Genomic DNA, 16,436 nt, shown 5'->3' with positions numbered 1-16,436 from the left:
CATTTATTGTGCCAAAGACATAAAAACACAGCGCTCACGCGAGCATGCAGCAAAGCGCCTCGATAGCTGCATACGCAGCTTGATAAATGTAGCCCTCTGTGGTAAGCCTATGGCTATGAATGTCAACTAGACTATGAGCTCTCTGAACAGGAACACAAAGGATATGCCCATTTATGAAGAACACACAGTCTACCTGTGATGCACGGAGATGCAGTGCCATTGTGTAGGGATAGTGTTGAGATTTATTGAGTTATTCACAAATTCAGACATTTGATTGCTGAGTTTCAGGGTTTCCTCTAAATATGCTCTGTGAGATTGATAATATTATTAAGAAAGGATGGACTGAAGAAACCCCTTTTGTCTACTGGGCTGGCCTATATCTGAAGACTTCACTGCTAGGCATTTTTCTGGCTGTTGCCAGCAGATATAGAATCTGTTTTCTAACATGCTTTTTCCTTCTCTCTTCCCTAAAGATTACCGCAAAGGCAGTAAAGCCGCAAACACCACCGGGGGACCGGGACAGAGGTCAACAAGATGAGGGAGAGAGGAAAACTGAATCAGCGGTCTTCAGTTTCAGATCTGGTGAACTCATTGACAAGTGAGATGCTAATGGTGAGTAATGAAGTGCACGCTGACATGGGACACGCATAGCCTTTTAACTCATACTGTGCCAGAGAGGTCTTGCCAAGTACAGAGGTCACCCTGAAAAGTGTCCCTTTTAACTCATACTGTGCCAGAGAGTCCTGCCAAGTACAAGGTTCCCCCGAAGAGTGTCCCTTTTAACTTAAACTGTGCCAAGAGTGGCCTGCCAAGTCCAGAGGTCACCCTGAAGAGTGTCCCCTTTTAACTCCATACTGTGCCAGAGAGGCCTGCCAAGTACAGAGGTTACCCTAAAGAGTGTCCCTTTTAACTCATACTGTGCCAGAGAGGCCTGCCAAGTACAGAGGTCACCCTGAAAGTTGTCCCTTTTAACTCATACTGTGCCAGAGAGTCCTGCCAAGTACATGAGGTTACCCTGTGCCAGATTTATTTTTGGATCGATGCACATTGACTTAGGTAAGAGACTAGGGTAAGCAAGAAAGTTATTTTTTTTCTGTCACACATCCAGGACTTACAGGAGGGGGAATTTAAAGAAGGGGAGATCATTGGTGGGCAGGAACTATATGGGTATAGAATGAGACAGCTGGATAGTATATTTCAGCAGTTAAAGGGACATGAGACCTATCATTTTTCTTTTATTATTCAGATAGACCATGTGATTTTAAACAACTTTATTTCTATTAGCAAATGTTCTTTGTTCTCTTGGTATCTTTTGTTGTAAAGCAGGGATGTAAAGTTCAGGAGTGTGCACGTGTCTGGAGCACTATATAGCAACAGTTTTGCAAGAATGTTATCCAAATGCAAGAGCACAAGATAGCAGCACAATGTAAAATGTTGAAGTGTTAGTTAATTTCACCATCATTTTTATGATGGTGACAATCCAGCTTCTCTGACGTAAAGGCCTCGATTTATCAAAGGCTTTGCCGCATTACAACTGAGAACCTGCAGTCTGTATTTATCAAGCAGTGGTCATCAGACACAAGAGAACCTGCAGTCTGTATTTATCAAGCAGCGGTCATCAGACACAAGAGAACCTGCAGTCTGTATTTATCAAGCAGCGGTCATCAGACACAAGAGAACCTGCAGTCAGTATTTATCAAGCAGCGGTCATCAGACACAAGAGAACCTGCAGTCTGTATTTATCAAGCAGCGGTCATCAGACACAAGAGAACCTGCAGTCTGTATTTATCAAGCAGGGGTCATCAGACACAAGAGAACCTGCAGTCTGTATTTATCAAGCAGTGGTCATCAGACACTAGAGAACCTGCAGTCTGTATTTATCAAGCAGCGGTCATCAGACATCAAGAGAACCTGCAGTCTGTATTTATCAAGCAGTGGTCATCAGACACAAGAGAACCTGCAGTCTGTATTTATCAAGCAGTGGTCATCAGACACAAGAGAACCTGCAGTCTGTATTTATCAAGCAGTGGTCATCAGACACAAGAGAACCTGCAGTCAGTAATTATCAAGCAGCGGTCATCAGACACAAGAGAACCTGCAGTCTGTATTTATCAAGCAGCGGTCATCAGACACAAGAGAACCTGCAGTCTGTATTTATCAAGTAGTGGTCATCAGACACAAGAGAACCTGCAGTCTGTATTTATCAAGTAGTGGTCATCAGACACAAGAGAACCTGCAGTGTGTATTTATCAAGCAGTGGTCATCAGACACAAGAGAACCTGCAGTCAGTATTTATCAAGCAGTGGTCATCAGACACAAGAGAACCTGCAGTCTGTATTTATCAAGCAGCGGTCATCAGACACAAGAGAACCTGCAGTCAGTATTTATCAAGCAGCGGTCATCAGACACAAGAGAACCTGCAGTCAGTATTTATCAAGCAGCGGTCATCAGACACAAGAGAACCTGCAGTCAGTATTTATCAAGCAGCGGTCATCAGACACAAGAGAACCTGCAGTCAGTATTTATCAAGCAGCGGTCATCAGACACAAGAGAACCTGCAGTCTGTATTTATCAAGCAGTGGTCATCAGACACAAGAGAACCTGCAGTGTGTATTTATCAAGTAGTGGTCATCAGACACAAGAGAACCTGCAGTCAGTATTTATCAAGCAGTGGTCATCAGACACAAGAGAACCTGCAGTCAGTATTTATCAAGCAGTGGTCATCAGACACAAGAGAACCTGCAGTCAGTATTTATCAAGCAGCGGTCATCAGACACAAGAGAACCTGCAGTCTGTATTTATTAAGCAGTGGTCATCAGACACAAGAGAACCTGCAGTCTGTATTTATCAAGCAGTGGTCATCAGACACAAGAGAACCTGCAGTGTGTATTTATCAAGTAGTGGTCATCAGACACAAGAGAACCTGCAGTCAGTATTTATCAAGCAGTGGTCATCAGACACAAGAGAACCTGCAGTCAGTATTTATCAAGCAGTAGTCATCAGACACAAGAGAACCTGCAGTCTGTATTTATCAAGCAGCGGTCATCAGACACAAGAGAACCTGCAGTCTGTATTTATTAAGCAGTGGTCATCAGACACAAGAGAACCTGCAGTCTGTATTTATCAAGCAGTGGTCATCAGACTGCTGCTTCCCTAACTCTTCTCCAGTCTCCACCTCTTAGGTGGACAATTTTAACCCTTTGAGTGCTAATGACGACTCTGAGCCATCACGCAGTTTCCCACTCTGGTGCCAATGACGGCTCAGAGCCGTCGCTAGCACTCTCCCCACCTTGAGGGAGATCTAGGGGCTCCCACCCGGCGATCGTGCCTGTAGAGTGACAGGCATCGACAGGGCTTTCCGTTTTGCGTGGTGACGTCACGGGCAATAACGTGATGACGTCACCGCGCAACTTTATTTATACTTAACAATGTTAAGTATAGGAGCAGGGGGCATGCTGCTGTATCTCAGGCATCTAAGCAGCTACAGATGTAAATATTGGGGGTCTGAAAAAAAGGGAAAAAAAAGTTTAAAAACAATTGTTCAAAAAAAAAAAAAAATCTTAGCACCCAGGTGGTAAAGTGCTTAGCACTCAAAGGGTTAATCTCCCTGGTCTCGTCTGAACGGGAAGATTAAAGGGACAGTCAACACCAGAATTCTTATTGTTTAAAAAGATAGATAATCCCTTTATTACCATTCCTCAGTTTTGCATAACCAACACAGTTATAATAATACACTTTTTACCTCTGTGATTATCTTGTATCTAAGCTTCTGCTGACTGCCCCGTTATTTCAGTTCTTTTGACAGACATGCAGTTTAGCCAATCAGTGCTCAGTCCTAGGACACTTTACGTGCATGAGCTCAATGTTATCTATATGAAACACGTGAACTAATGCCCTCTAGTGGTCAAAATGTATTCAGACTAGAGGCAGTCATCAAGGTCTAAGAAATCAGCATATGAACCTCCTAGTTTTAGCTTTCAGCTAAGAATACCAAGAGAACAAAGCAAAATTGGTGATAAAAGTAAATTGGGAAGTTGTTTAAAATTGCATGCCCTATTTAAAACATGAAAGTTTTTTTTGGACTTGACTGTCCCTTTAACAGCTCCTCCCCACCTGTGATTGCTCGTGCGCGGGCAGGGGGCAGCATTGCACAAGGCCCAGACGGAATACACCCATGGGTTTTACGGGAATGTAGCAGTTATAGACAAACCTCTACTTTTCATAAAGAAAAGATAAAGAGTAAAAAAACAATGACGTTGGTATACAGGGAGGAAGGAGGGAGTTAATAGTAAAGAGAACAAAACCTTGAAATGATGCTCTGTGATCCATCTTTTTCTCATTAAAAGCTATTTTTTAGACTGATAAAAGCTGAGATAGTATTTCTGCAGCATTGATAAAACCCATTAAATCACTGCTGCACCGTGAAATTGAAGCTGTTTCTGCATTAAACAATGGAAAAGACAAAAGATGTATTTATTAGTAATGTAATCTTGTGGAAATTCTATAGCGCAACTCAAGGAGCCATGGGGGGGGGGGAGTTACAAGATAAGTCGGAGTGATACCAAGTGGGTTGCACACACAAATAACGAGTATATTGTCATTCCGGCGGAAAAAACTATTTGTACAAAACGTCATTGGTCTAAGTATTGGGCAATTTCTAAAGGTTTATGCCCCTATTCAGAGCAGCAAGTGGCGAGGTTCAGCGCCATTGAAATCAATAGAGACGCTTGTATCTCACAACCATTAACTTCGTGCCGCATAAAACGCGTCCCGCTGCACAAAAACCCATTCAAAACCTGACACAAACCCCAACATATTTCTTTCATGATTCAGATAGAGCAGGCCATTTTTAGCAGCTTTGTAATTTATTTCTATCATCACATTTTCTTCATTCTCTTTGTATCTCTTGTTAAAAAGCACGGACATAAGCTCAGGAGCGTGCACGTGTCTGGAGCACTATATGGTAGCAGTTATCCATTTGCTAGAGCACTAGAGGGCAGCACTATTTCCTGCTATGTAGTGCCCCAGATGCCTACCTAGGTATATCATGGAACAAAGCTAATTTGATAATAGAAGTTTGTTTGGAAACCTTTTTAGTGTGGGTAATCTCTGTCTGAATCACAAAAGAACATTTTCTGATCTCATGTCCCTTATAATGAAAAAGAGAGTAAAAAGCAAGACCCCATTAGGTTTGAGACCACTAGACAAGGTACTTTACAAGGGTGGTCGCATGCTAAGGTGAAAGATCCGGACATATGAATAGTAAACAATTACACTCATTTACACAACGGTTCTTGTCTGTATTTAAGTGCATTACTACACTTAAAGGGACAGTAAAGTCAAAAATAAACTTTCATGATTTAGATAGGACATTTCATTTTAAATAACTTTGCAATTTAGTATACAGTCCTCAAATCCCCCTAACAGGCCAGATTTTCATGATATCTTAAAGGGACAGTCAACACCAGAATTGTTATTGTTTTAAAAGCTAGATAATCCCTTTATTACTCATTCCCCAGTTTTGCATAACCAACACAGTTATAATAATTTACTGTTTTCCTCTGTGATTACCTTGTATCTAAGTCTCTGCAGGCTGCCCCCTTATTTCAGTTCTTTTGACAGACTTGCATTTTAGCCAATCAGTGCTGACTCCTAGGTAACTTCACGTGCGTGAGCTCAATGTTATCTATATGACACACATAAACTAATGCCCTCTAGTGGTGAAAAACTGTCAAAATGCATTCACATAAGAGGCGGCCTTCAAGGTCTAAGAAATTAACATATGAGACTACCTAGGTTTAGCTTTCAACTAAGAATACCAAGCGAACAAAGCAAAATTGGTGATAAAAGTAAATTGGAAAGTTGTTTAAAATGACATGCCCTATCTGAATCATGAATGTTTATTTTGGACTTGGCTGTCCCTTTAACTAGAGTACTGTACAGGTGAAATAATCATCTTATCGGTGAAAGCAGTTTAGTAACCATGGTTACTGATCAGCTGATTATTTCACCTGTGCTCTAGTTACGGTATCAGGAAAATCTGGTTGTTAGAGGTACTTGAGGACTGGCGTTGAAAAACACTGGATTACTCTTCAACAAAACAAAGCAAGCTTGATAATAGAATTAGATAGGGAAGTATCTGAATCATAAAGGTTCCATTTTACTGTACTGTCTCTTTAACACTACTATATATGTTAAGGCAGGAACACCCAATGATACATTTTGAATATTATCTCACTAGAACAGCCAGTCCACTCCGCAACATAACGAGCAATTATGGATCATGTCCATTATGTTGTCAATTTCTAATAGACTCCACAGTGATGTTAAAGGGAAGGTGTAGCATGATCCATTAGATTGGATGACCATAAGATAAAATATACACAGTGGTGTTAAAGGGCAGGTTCGGCATGATCTATAAGATTGTATGACCATAAGATAAAATATACACAGTGGTGTTAAAGGGAAGGTGTAGCATGATCCATTGGATTGGATGACCATAAGATAAAATATACACAGTGGTGTTAAAGGGCAGGCATAGCATGATCCATTAGATTGGATGACCATAAGATACAATATACACAGTGGTATTAAAGAGCAGGTTTAGCATGATCCATTGGATTGGATGACCATAAGGTAAAATATACACAGTGGTGTTAAAGGGCAGGCATAGCATGATCCATTAGATTGGATGACCATAAGATACAATATACACAGTGGTATTAAAGGGCAGGTTTAGCATGATCCATTGAATTGGATGACCATAAGATAAAATATACACAGTAGTGTTGAAGGGCAGGTTCAGCATGATCCATTAGATTGGATGACCATAAGATCAAATATACACAGTGGTGTTAAAGGGCAGATTCGGCATGATCTATAAGATTGGATGACCATAAGATAAAATATACACATTTGTGTTAAAGGGCAGGTTCAGCATGATCCATTAGATTGGATGACCATAAGATAAAATATACACAGTGGTGTTAAAGGGCAGGTTTGGCATGATCCATTAGATTGGATGACCATAAGATAAAATATACACAGTGGTGTTAAAGGGCAGGTTCAGCATGATCCATTAGATTGGATGACCATAAGATAAAATATACACAGTGGTGTTAAAGGGCAGGTTCGGCATGATCCATTAGATTGGATGACCATAAGATAAAATATACACAGTGGTGTTAAAGGGCAGGTTCAGCATGATCCATTAGATTGGATGACCATAAGATAAAATATACACAGTGGTGTTAAAGGGCAGGTTCGGCATGATCCATTAGATTGGATGACCATAAGATAAAATATACACAGTGGTGTTAAAGGGCAGGTTCAGCATGATCCATTAGATTGGATGACCATAAGATAAAATATACACAGTGGTGTTAAAGGGCAGGTTCAGCATGATCCATTAGATTGGATGACCATAAGATAAAATATACACAGTGGTGTTAAAGGGCAGGTTCAGCATGATCCATTAAATTGGATGACCATAAGATAAAATATACACAGTGGTGTTAAAGGGCAGGTTCGGCATGATCCATTAGATTGGATGACCATAAGATAAAATATACACAGTGGTGTTAAAGGGCAGGTTCAGCATTGATCCATTAGATTGGGATGACCATAAGATAAAATAGACACAGTGGTGTTAAGAGGGCCAGGTTCGGCATGATCCATTATATTGGATGACCATAAGATAAAATATACACAGTGGTGTTAAAGGGGCAGGTTCAGCATGATCCGATTAGTATTGGATGAACCATATGATAAAATATACACAGTGGTGTTAAAGGGCAGGTTCAGCATGATCCATTGGATTGGATGACCATAAGATAAAATATACACAGTGGTATTAAAGGGCAGGTTCAGCATGATCCATTAGATTGGATGACCATAAGATAAAACATACATAACAACAAAGATTTTCCCAGAGCTGGGGAAATCCTTAGGAATAAATTGTAGTATTTCCTGGCGGTGATAAACCCAGATGAGAAGGAGGGGACTACGGCTTCCCCGCTTTCATCTTCCCCAGAGCTTTTCCAACCTCCTCTGTAAGCTACAAGCTGCTTAAACTGATAAGGTTCTTCTTCAGGGCAGTTGCAAGTTAAAAAAAAGATAATGCACTAACTCTGTGTAGCTGGAATATGTGTGATATTCTAGAAGGAATTACAAACTGACTCTGAAGTGATTCATTTATTTATTTGCATTTATATATCCATTTTGATGAAAGTGTTTTACAGGGTTATAAAAAATGGCTTGTTTAACCCCTTAAAGGGATATTAAACACTTTGAGATGGTAAAATAAAATTATAAATCGTATATATTTAAAAAGACTCTGCAATATACTTTTATTATTTATTTTGTCCCCTTTTCCTGTAATTCCATTCTGAAATTGTGAGCTTTTCAGTTCCTGTTAAAAATGGAAGTGCAGATCACTGTTATATTCCACACAGTCATTGGCTGCACACTCTAGTGGCCTATTTATAACTGTCCCTAATTGGCCAGAGCAGAGAAGGTAACCTAAGTTTTCAACATGGCAGCTCCCATTGTTTTATATACAGCGTAAGGGGGGGGCATATTATCAATGTGCGAGCGGACATGAAAAGAAGGGGGGGGGTGTCAATTAACCCGATCGTATTCGAAGGAGCTAGATAAATATTTAATAGCTAATGAAACTTTATAATATAAATCTACATGTTATTCTCAGACTTATCTTTTATTGGAATGCTTCATTCTATCTATCATTTATTTAGTGTTTAATGTCCCTTGAAGTAACAAAGAGGGCTGAAATACACTGTGTCCTCTGTGACAGTTAAAGGGGCATTGCACATTAAACAAACACAATAGCAAGGTTATATACGCCTAGATTACGAGTTTTGCGGTAAGGTGTAAAAGCAGCGTTAACAGGTCCTAACGCTGCTTTTTTTATGCCCGCTGCTATTACGAGTCTTGCAGGTTTAGGGGCACTGCACACTTTTTTGGCCTTACCGCAAACCAACTTACGCAAATTGCGTATAGTCTTTTTTTCTATGGGACTTCTATAGCGCCGGTATTACGAGTTTGTCCTGGGAGGCCAAAAAGTGAGCAGTACAGCCTATCCCGCAAGATTCCTAACGCATTTTAAAGTCAGTAGTTATGAGTTTTACGCTACAAAGCTGTAGCATAAAACTCATAACTAAAGTGCTAAAAGCACACTAACACCCATAAACTACCTATTAACCCCTAAACTGAGGCCCTCCCACATCGCAAACACTAAAATAAAAATATTAACCCCTAATCTGCTGCTCCGGACATCGCCGCCACTAGAATAAACATATTAACCCCTAAACCGCCGCACTCCCGCCTCGCAAACACTAGTTAAATATTATTAACCTCAATCTGCTGTCCCTAAAATCGCCGCAACCTACATTACATTTATTAACCCCTAATCTGCCATCCCCAACGTCGCCGCCACTATTCTGAATTTATTAACCCTAGAGACCTACTCTAAAGCCATAATCCCCCTAACTTAGAATATATTTTAAATAAATCTAAATAAATTACTTTCATTAACTAAATTATAAGTTTGTATTTATTTTTACTAGGCAGATTAGTTACTAAATAGTTAGATAACTATTTAATACTACCTAAAATAAATACAAATTGACCTGTAAAATAAAACCGTAACCTAAGTTACACTAACACCTAACACTACACTACAATTAAATAAATTACCTAAATTAAATAGCAATTAAATAAGATCAAATACAATTAGCTAAATAAAAAAAAAAAAAAACACTAAAATTACAGGAAAATAAAAACAAATTAAAAGATCTTTATACTAATTACACCTAATCTAATAGGCCCTATCAAAATAAAAAAGCCCGCACCCAAAATAAAAAAAAACTAGCCTAACCTAAACTACCAATAGCCCTTAAAAGGGCCTTTTGCGGGGCATTGCCCCAAGAAATCAGCTCTTTTACCTGTAAAACAAAATACACACAACCCCCCAACAGTAAAAACCCTAACTAAAAAAACCTAAGCTCCCCATTGCCCTGAAAAGGGCATTTGGATGGGGCATTACTCTTAAAAGGGTCATTTAGTTCTATTGCAGCCCAGCAAGGCCCAACCTAGAAATAAAACCCACCCAATACACCCTTAAAAATCCTAAACCCCCCATGGGAGAAGTCTTCATCCAAGCGACAAGATGTCCTCAAACGAAGCCGGCAGAAGTGGTCCTCCAGACGGCAGAAGTTGGTCCTCCAGACGGGGCAGAATTTTCATCCAGACAGCCTCTTCTATCTTCATCTTCCGACGCAGAGCGGCTCCATCTTAAGAGTCATCCGGCACGAGTATCCTCTTTCAACGACGACGACTCGATGAATGAAGGGTACCTTTAAGTGACTCATCCAAGATGGCGTCCCTTAGATTCCGATTGGCTAGATAGAATTCTATCAGCCAATCAGAATTAAGGGTTAGAAAAAATCCTATTGGCTGAGTGCAATCAGCCAATAGGATTGAAGTTCAATCCTAATGGCTGATCCAATCAGCAATAGGATTGAGCTCACATTCTATTGGCTGTTCCAATCAGCCAATAGAATGCTAGCTCAATCCTATTGGCTGATTACATCAACCAATAGGATTTTTTCAACCTTAATTCCGATTGGCTGATAGAATTCTAAGGGACGCCATCTTGGATGACGTCACTTAAAGGTACCTTCATTCGTCGGGTAGTCGTCGTTGGAAGAGGACGCTCCTTGCCGGATGTCTTGAAGATGGAGCCGCTCCGCGTCGGAAGGATGAAGATAGAAGATGCTGTCTGGATGAAGACTTCTGCCCGTCTGGAGGACCACTTCTGCCCGTCTGGAGGACCACTTCTGCCGGCTTAGTTAAGGACATTTTGCCACTTGGATGAAGACTTCTCCCGGTAAGTGAATCTTCGGGGGTTAGTGTTAGGATTTTTAAAGGGTGTATTGGGTGGGTTTTATTTTTAGGTTAGGGCTTTGGGCTGCAATAGAGCTAAATGCCCTTTTAAGGGCAATGCCCATCCAAATGCCCTTTCAGGGGCAAAGGGAGCTTAGGGTTTTTTAGTTAGGGTTTTATTTGGGGGTTGGTTGTGTGGGGGTGGGTTTTTACCTTTTGGCGGGTTGTGTGTATTTTTTTTTTACAAGTAAAAGGCGCTGATTTCTTTGGGGGCAATGCCCCGCAAAAGGCCCTTTTAAGGGCTATTGGTAGTTTAGGTTAGGCTAGGTTTTTTTTTTTATTTTGGGTGTGCTTTTTTTATTTTGATAGGGCTATTAGATTAGGTGTAATTAGTTTAAAGATCTTGTAATTTGGTTTTTTATATTCTGTAAATTAGTGTTTTTTTTTAATTTAGCTAAGTTGTATTTGATTTATTTAATTGTATTTATTTAGGTAAGTTATTTAATTGTAGTGTAGTGTTAGGTGTTAGTGTAACTTAGGTTAGGGTTTTATTTTAGTAGGTCAATTTGTATTTAATTTAGCTAGGTAGTTATTAAATAGTTAATAACTATTTAGTAACTATTCTGCCTAGTTAAAAGAAATACTAACTTCCCTGTATAAATAAAAGAAACAGAATTATGCTTACCTGATAAATTACTTTCTCCAACGGTGTGTCCGGTCCACGGCGTCATTCCTTACTTGTGGGATATTCTCTTCCCCAACAGGAAATGGCAAAGGAGTCCCAGCAAAGCTGGTCACATGATCCCTCCTAGGCTCCGCCACCCCAGTCATTCGACCCGACGGACAGGAGGAAATATATATAGGAGAAACCATATGATACCGTGGTGACTGTAGTTAGAGAAAATAATTCATCAGACCTGATTAAAAACCAGGGCGGGCTGTGGACCGGACACACCCGTTGGAGAAAGTAATTTATCAGGTAAGCTTAAATTCTGTTTGCTACAACATGGTGGTGTGCCGGTGGCCACGTCTTCATCCTTACTTGTGGGAACCAATACCAAAGCTTTAGGACACGGATGAAGGGACGGAGCAAATCAGTCACCTAAACGGAAGGCACCACAGCTTGCAAAACCTATTCTCCCAAAAAATAGCCTCTCGAAGAAGCAAAAAGTATCAAATTTGTAAATTTGGCAAAAGTGTGCAGTGAAGACCAAGTCGCTGCCTTACATATCTGGTCAACAGAAGGCCGCGTTCTTGAAGGCCCATGTGGAAGGCCACAGTCCTAGTGGAGTGAGCTGTGATTCTTTCAGGAGGCTGCCGTCCAGCAGTCTCATAAGCCAAAAGGATAATGCTTTTAAGCCAAAAGGAAAGAGAGGTAGAAGTCGCTTTTTTGACCTCTCCTTTTACCAGAATAAACAACAAACAAGGAGATGTTTGTCTGAAATCTTTAGTAGCCTCTAAATAGAACTTTAGAGCACGGACAACGTCCAGACATTGTGTAAAAAACGTTCCTTCTTTGAAACTGGATTCGGACACAAAGAAGGTACAACTATCTCCTGGTTAATATTTTTTGTTAGAAACGACTTTAGGAAGAAAACCAGGCTAGTACGCAAAACCACCTTATCTGCATGGAACACCAGATAAGGAGGAGAACAACTGCAGAGCGAGATAACTCTGAAACTCTTCTAGCAGAAGAAATTGCAACCAAAAACAAAACTTTCCAAGATAGTAACTTAATATCTACGGAATGTAAGGGTTCAAACGGAACCCCTTGAAGAACTGAAAGAACTAGATTTAGACTCCAGGGAGGAGTCAAAGGTCTGTAAACAGGCTTGATCCTAACCAGAGCCTGAACAAATGCTTGAACATCTGGCACAGCTGCCAGTCTTCTGTGTAGTTAAGACAGATAAAAGCAGAGATCTGTCCCTTTAGAGAACTTGCAGATAAACCTTTCTCCAAACCTTCTTGAAGAAAGGAGAGAATCTTAGGAATTTTTATCTTATTCCATGGGAATCCTTTGGATTCACACCAACAGATATATTTTTTCCATATTTTATGGTAAATTTTTCTAGTTACAGGTTTTTCTGGCCTGAACCAGAGTATCTATCACCGAATCCTGAAACCCACGCTTTGATAGAATCAGCGTTCAATCTCCAAGGCCGTCAGTTTGGAGGGAGACCAGATTTGGGTGTTCGAATGGACCCTGAACAAGAAGGTCCTGTCTCAAAGGTAGCTTCCATGGTGGAGCCGATGACATATTCACCAGGTCTGCATACCAAGTCCTGCGTGGCCACGCAGGAGCTATCAAGATCACCGAGGCCCTCTACTGATTGATCCTGGCTATCAGCCTGGGAATGAGAGGGAAACGGTGTGGGAATACGTAAGCTAGGGTTGAAAGTCCAAGGTGCTACTAGTGCATCTACTAGAGTCGCCTTTGGGGATCCCTGGATCTGGGACCCGTAGCAAGGAACCTTGAAGTCCTGACGAGACGCCATCAGATCCATGTCTGGAAATGCCCCATAATTGAGTTATTTGGCAAAGATTTCCGGATGGAGTTCCCACTCCCCCGGATGAAATGTCTGACGACTCAGGAAAATCCGCTTCCCAATTTTCCACTCCTGGGATGTGGATCGCAGACAAGTGGCAGGAGTGATCCTCCGCCCATTGAATTATTTTGGTCACTTCTTTCATCGCCAGGGAACTCTTTGTTCCCCCCTGATGATTGATATAAGCAACAGTCGTCATGTTGTCTGATTGGAACCTTATGAATTTGGCCTTTGCTAGTTGAGGCCAAGCTCTGAGAGCATTGAATATCGCTCTCAGTTCCAGAATGTTTATCGGGAGAAGAGACTCTTCCCGAGACCATAGACCCTGAGCTTTCAGGGATTCCCAGACCGCACCCCAGCCCACTAGACTGGCGTCGGTCGTGACAATGACCCACTCTGGCCTGCGGAAGCTCATTCCCTGTGACAGATTGTCCAGGGGTCAGCCACCAACGAAGTGAATCTCTGGTCTTTTGTGTCTACTTGAATCATCGGAGACAAGTCTGTATAATCCCCATTCCACTGTCTGAGCATGCACAGTTGTAATTGGTCTTAGGATGAATTCGTGCAAAAGGAACTAGGTCCATTGTTGCAACCATCAATCCCTATTACTTCCATGCACTGCAACTATGGAAGGATGAGGAACAGAATGAAGTACTTGACAAGAGCTTAGAAGTTTTGATTTTCTGACCTCTGTCAGAAAAACCTCATTTCTAAGGAATCTATTATTGTTCCCCAAGCAGGGAACTCTTGTCTGACGGGGACAGAGAACTTCTTTCTTTGTTCACCTTCCATCCGTGAGATCTGAGAAAGGGCTAGGACGATGTCCGTATGAGCCTTTGCTTTTGACAGGGACACGCTTGAATTAGGATGTCGTCCAAGTAAGGTACTACTGCAATGGCCCCTTGGTCTTAGAACCGCTAGAAGGGACCCTAGTACCTTTGTGAAAATCCTTGGAGCAGTGGCTAATCCGAATGGAAGTGCCACAAAACTGGTAATGCTTTGTCCAGAAAAAGCGAACCTTAGGAACTGATGATGTTCCTTGTGGATAGGAATATGTAGGTACGCATCCTTTAAGTCCACGGTAGTCATAAATTGACTTTCCTGGATGGTGGGTATGATCGTTCGAATAGTTTCCATTTTGAACGATGGTACCCTGAGAAATTTGTTTAGGATCTTCAGATCCAAAAATAGGTCTGAATGTTTCCCTCTTTTTTGGGAACTACGAACAGATTGGAATAAAATCACATTCCTTGTTCTCTTATTGGAACTGGATGTATCACTCCCATCTTTAACAGGTCTTCTACACAATGTAAGAATGCCTGTCTCTTTATTTGGTTTGAGGATAAGTGAGATCTGTGGAACCTTCCCCTTGGGGGTAGTTCCTTGAATTCCAGGAGATAACCTTGAGAAACTATTTCTAGCGCCCAAGGATCCTGAACATCTCTTGCCCAAGCCTGAGCAACAGAGAGAGAGTCTGCCCCCACTAGATCCGGTCCCGGATCGGGGGCTATCCCTTCATGCTGTTTTGGTAGCAGTGGTAGGCTTCTTGGCCTGCTTACCCTTGTTCCAGCCTTGCATTGGTTTCCAGGCTGGTTTGGGCTGTGAGGCATTACCCTCTTGCTTAGAGGATGCAGAATTAGAGGCTGGTCCGTTTCTGCGAAAGGGACAAAAATTAGGGCTTATTTTTAGCCTTAAAAGACCTATCCTTGTGGGAGGGCGTGGCCCTTTCCCCCAGTGATGTCCTGAAATATCTCTTTCAAATCTGGTCCAAAATAAGTGTTTTACCTTTGAAAGGAAGTTAAGCAATTTTGTCTGGAAGGACACATCGCTGACCAAGACTTTAGCCAAAGCGCTCTGCGCGCCACGATAGCAAACCCTGAATTTTTCGCCGCTAATTCTAGCTAATTGCAAAGCGGCAACCAAAACAAAAGAGTTAGCCAATTTAAGTGCGTGAACTCTGTCCATAACCTCCTCATATGAAGATTCTCTACTGAGCGACTTTTCTAGTTCCTCGAACCAGAAACACGCTGCCGTAGTGACAGGAACAATGCATGAAATTGGTTTGTAGAAGGTAACCCTGCTGTACAAAAATTTTTTTTAAGCAAACCCTCTAATTTTTTTATCCATAGGATCTTTGAAAGCACAACTATCTTCGATAGGAATAGTAGTGCGTTTGTTTAGAGTAGAAACCGCCCCCTCGACCTTAGGGGACTGTCTGCCATAAGTCCTATCTGGGGTCGACTATAGGAAATAATTTCTTAAATATAGGGGGGGGGAACAAAAGGTATGCCGGGCTTTTCCCATTCTTATTACTATGTCCGCCACCCGCTTGGGTATAGGAAAAAGCGTCGGGGGGCACCGGAACCTCTAGGGAACTTGTCCATCTTACATAATTTCTCTGGAATGACCAAGATTGTCACAATCATCCAGAGTAGATAACAACCTCCTTAAGGTAGTGCGCGTGAGATGTTCTAATTTAAATTTAAATGTCACAACATCAGGTTCAGCTTGATGAGAAATTTTTCCTGAATCTGAGATTTCTCCATCAGACAGAAACCTCCCTCATGGCCCCTTGAGATTGGGGTGTGAGGGTATGTCGGAACAGTTATCATCAGCGCCCTCTTGCTCTTCAGTGTTAAAACAGAGCAATCGCGCTTTCTCTGAGTAAGTAGGCATTATGGATAAAAGATTTGCTATGGATTTATCCATTACAGCCGTTAATTGTTGCATTGGTAATAAGTATTGGCGCACTAGATGTACTAGGGGCCTCCAGTGTGGGCAAAACTGGTGTAGACACAATAGGGGATGATGTAGTATCATGTTTACTCCCCTCATTTGAGGAATCATCTTGGCAATATCATTATCTGTGGGCATTACTGTCCTTACTTTGTTTGGACACTATGGCACAATTATCACATAAAATTAAAATGGGGAGACACATTGGCTTTCATACATATAGAACATAGCTTATCTGAAGGTACAGACATG

At 41.3% G+C, this 16,436-nt stretch overlaps 1 protein-coding gene across 1 annotated transcript in view; it reads left to right on the top strand.

The window, feature by feature from the left end:
* LOC128636223 (synaptotagmin-7-like) overlaps positions 1-16,436 on the top strand; it is a 990,418-nt gene that overhangs the window by 811,819 nt on the left and 162,163 nt on the right. Inside the window, exon 9 of the mRNA XM_053689266.1 lies at positions 495-612. Within this exon, the coding sequence (XP_053545241.1) occupies positions 495-612 (118 nt within the window). The remainder of the gene's footprint in view (positions 1-494; positions 613-16,436) is intronic.

This window comes from Bombina bombina, chromosome 7 (assembly GCF_027579735.1).
Source record: "Bombina bombina isolate aBomBom1 chromosome 7, aBomBom1.pri, whole genome shotgun sequence".
In the NCBI taxonomy this organism is placed as follows: Eukaryota; Metazoa; Chordata; class Amphibia; order Anura; family Bombinatoridae; genus Bombina; species Bombina bombina.
Note: the sequence above shows the minus strand (reverse complement) of the source record. Positions and strands in the feature narration are given on the sequence as shown.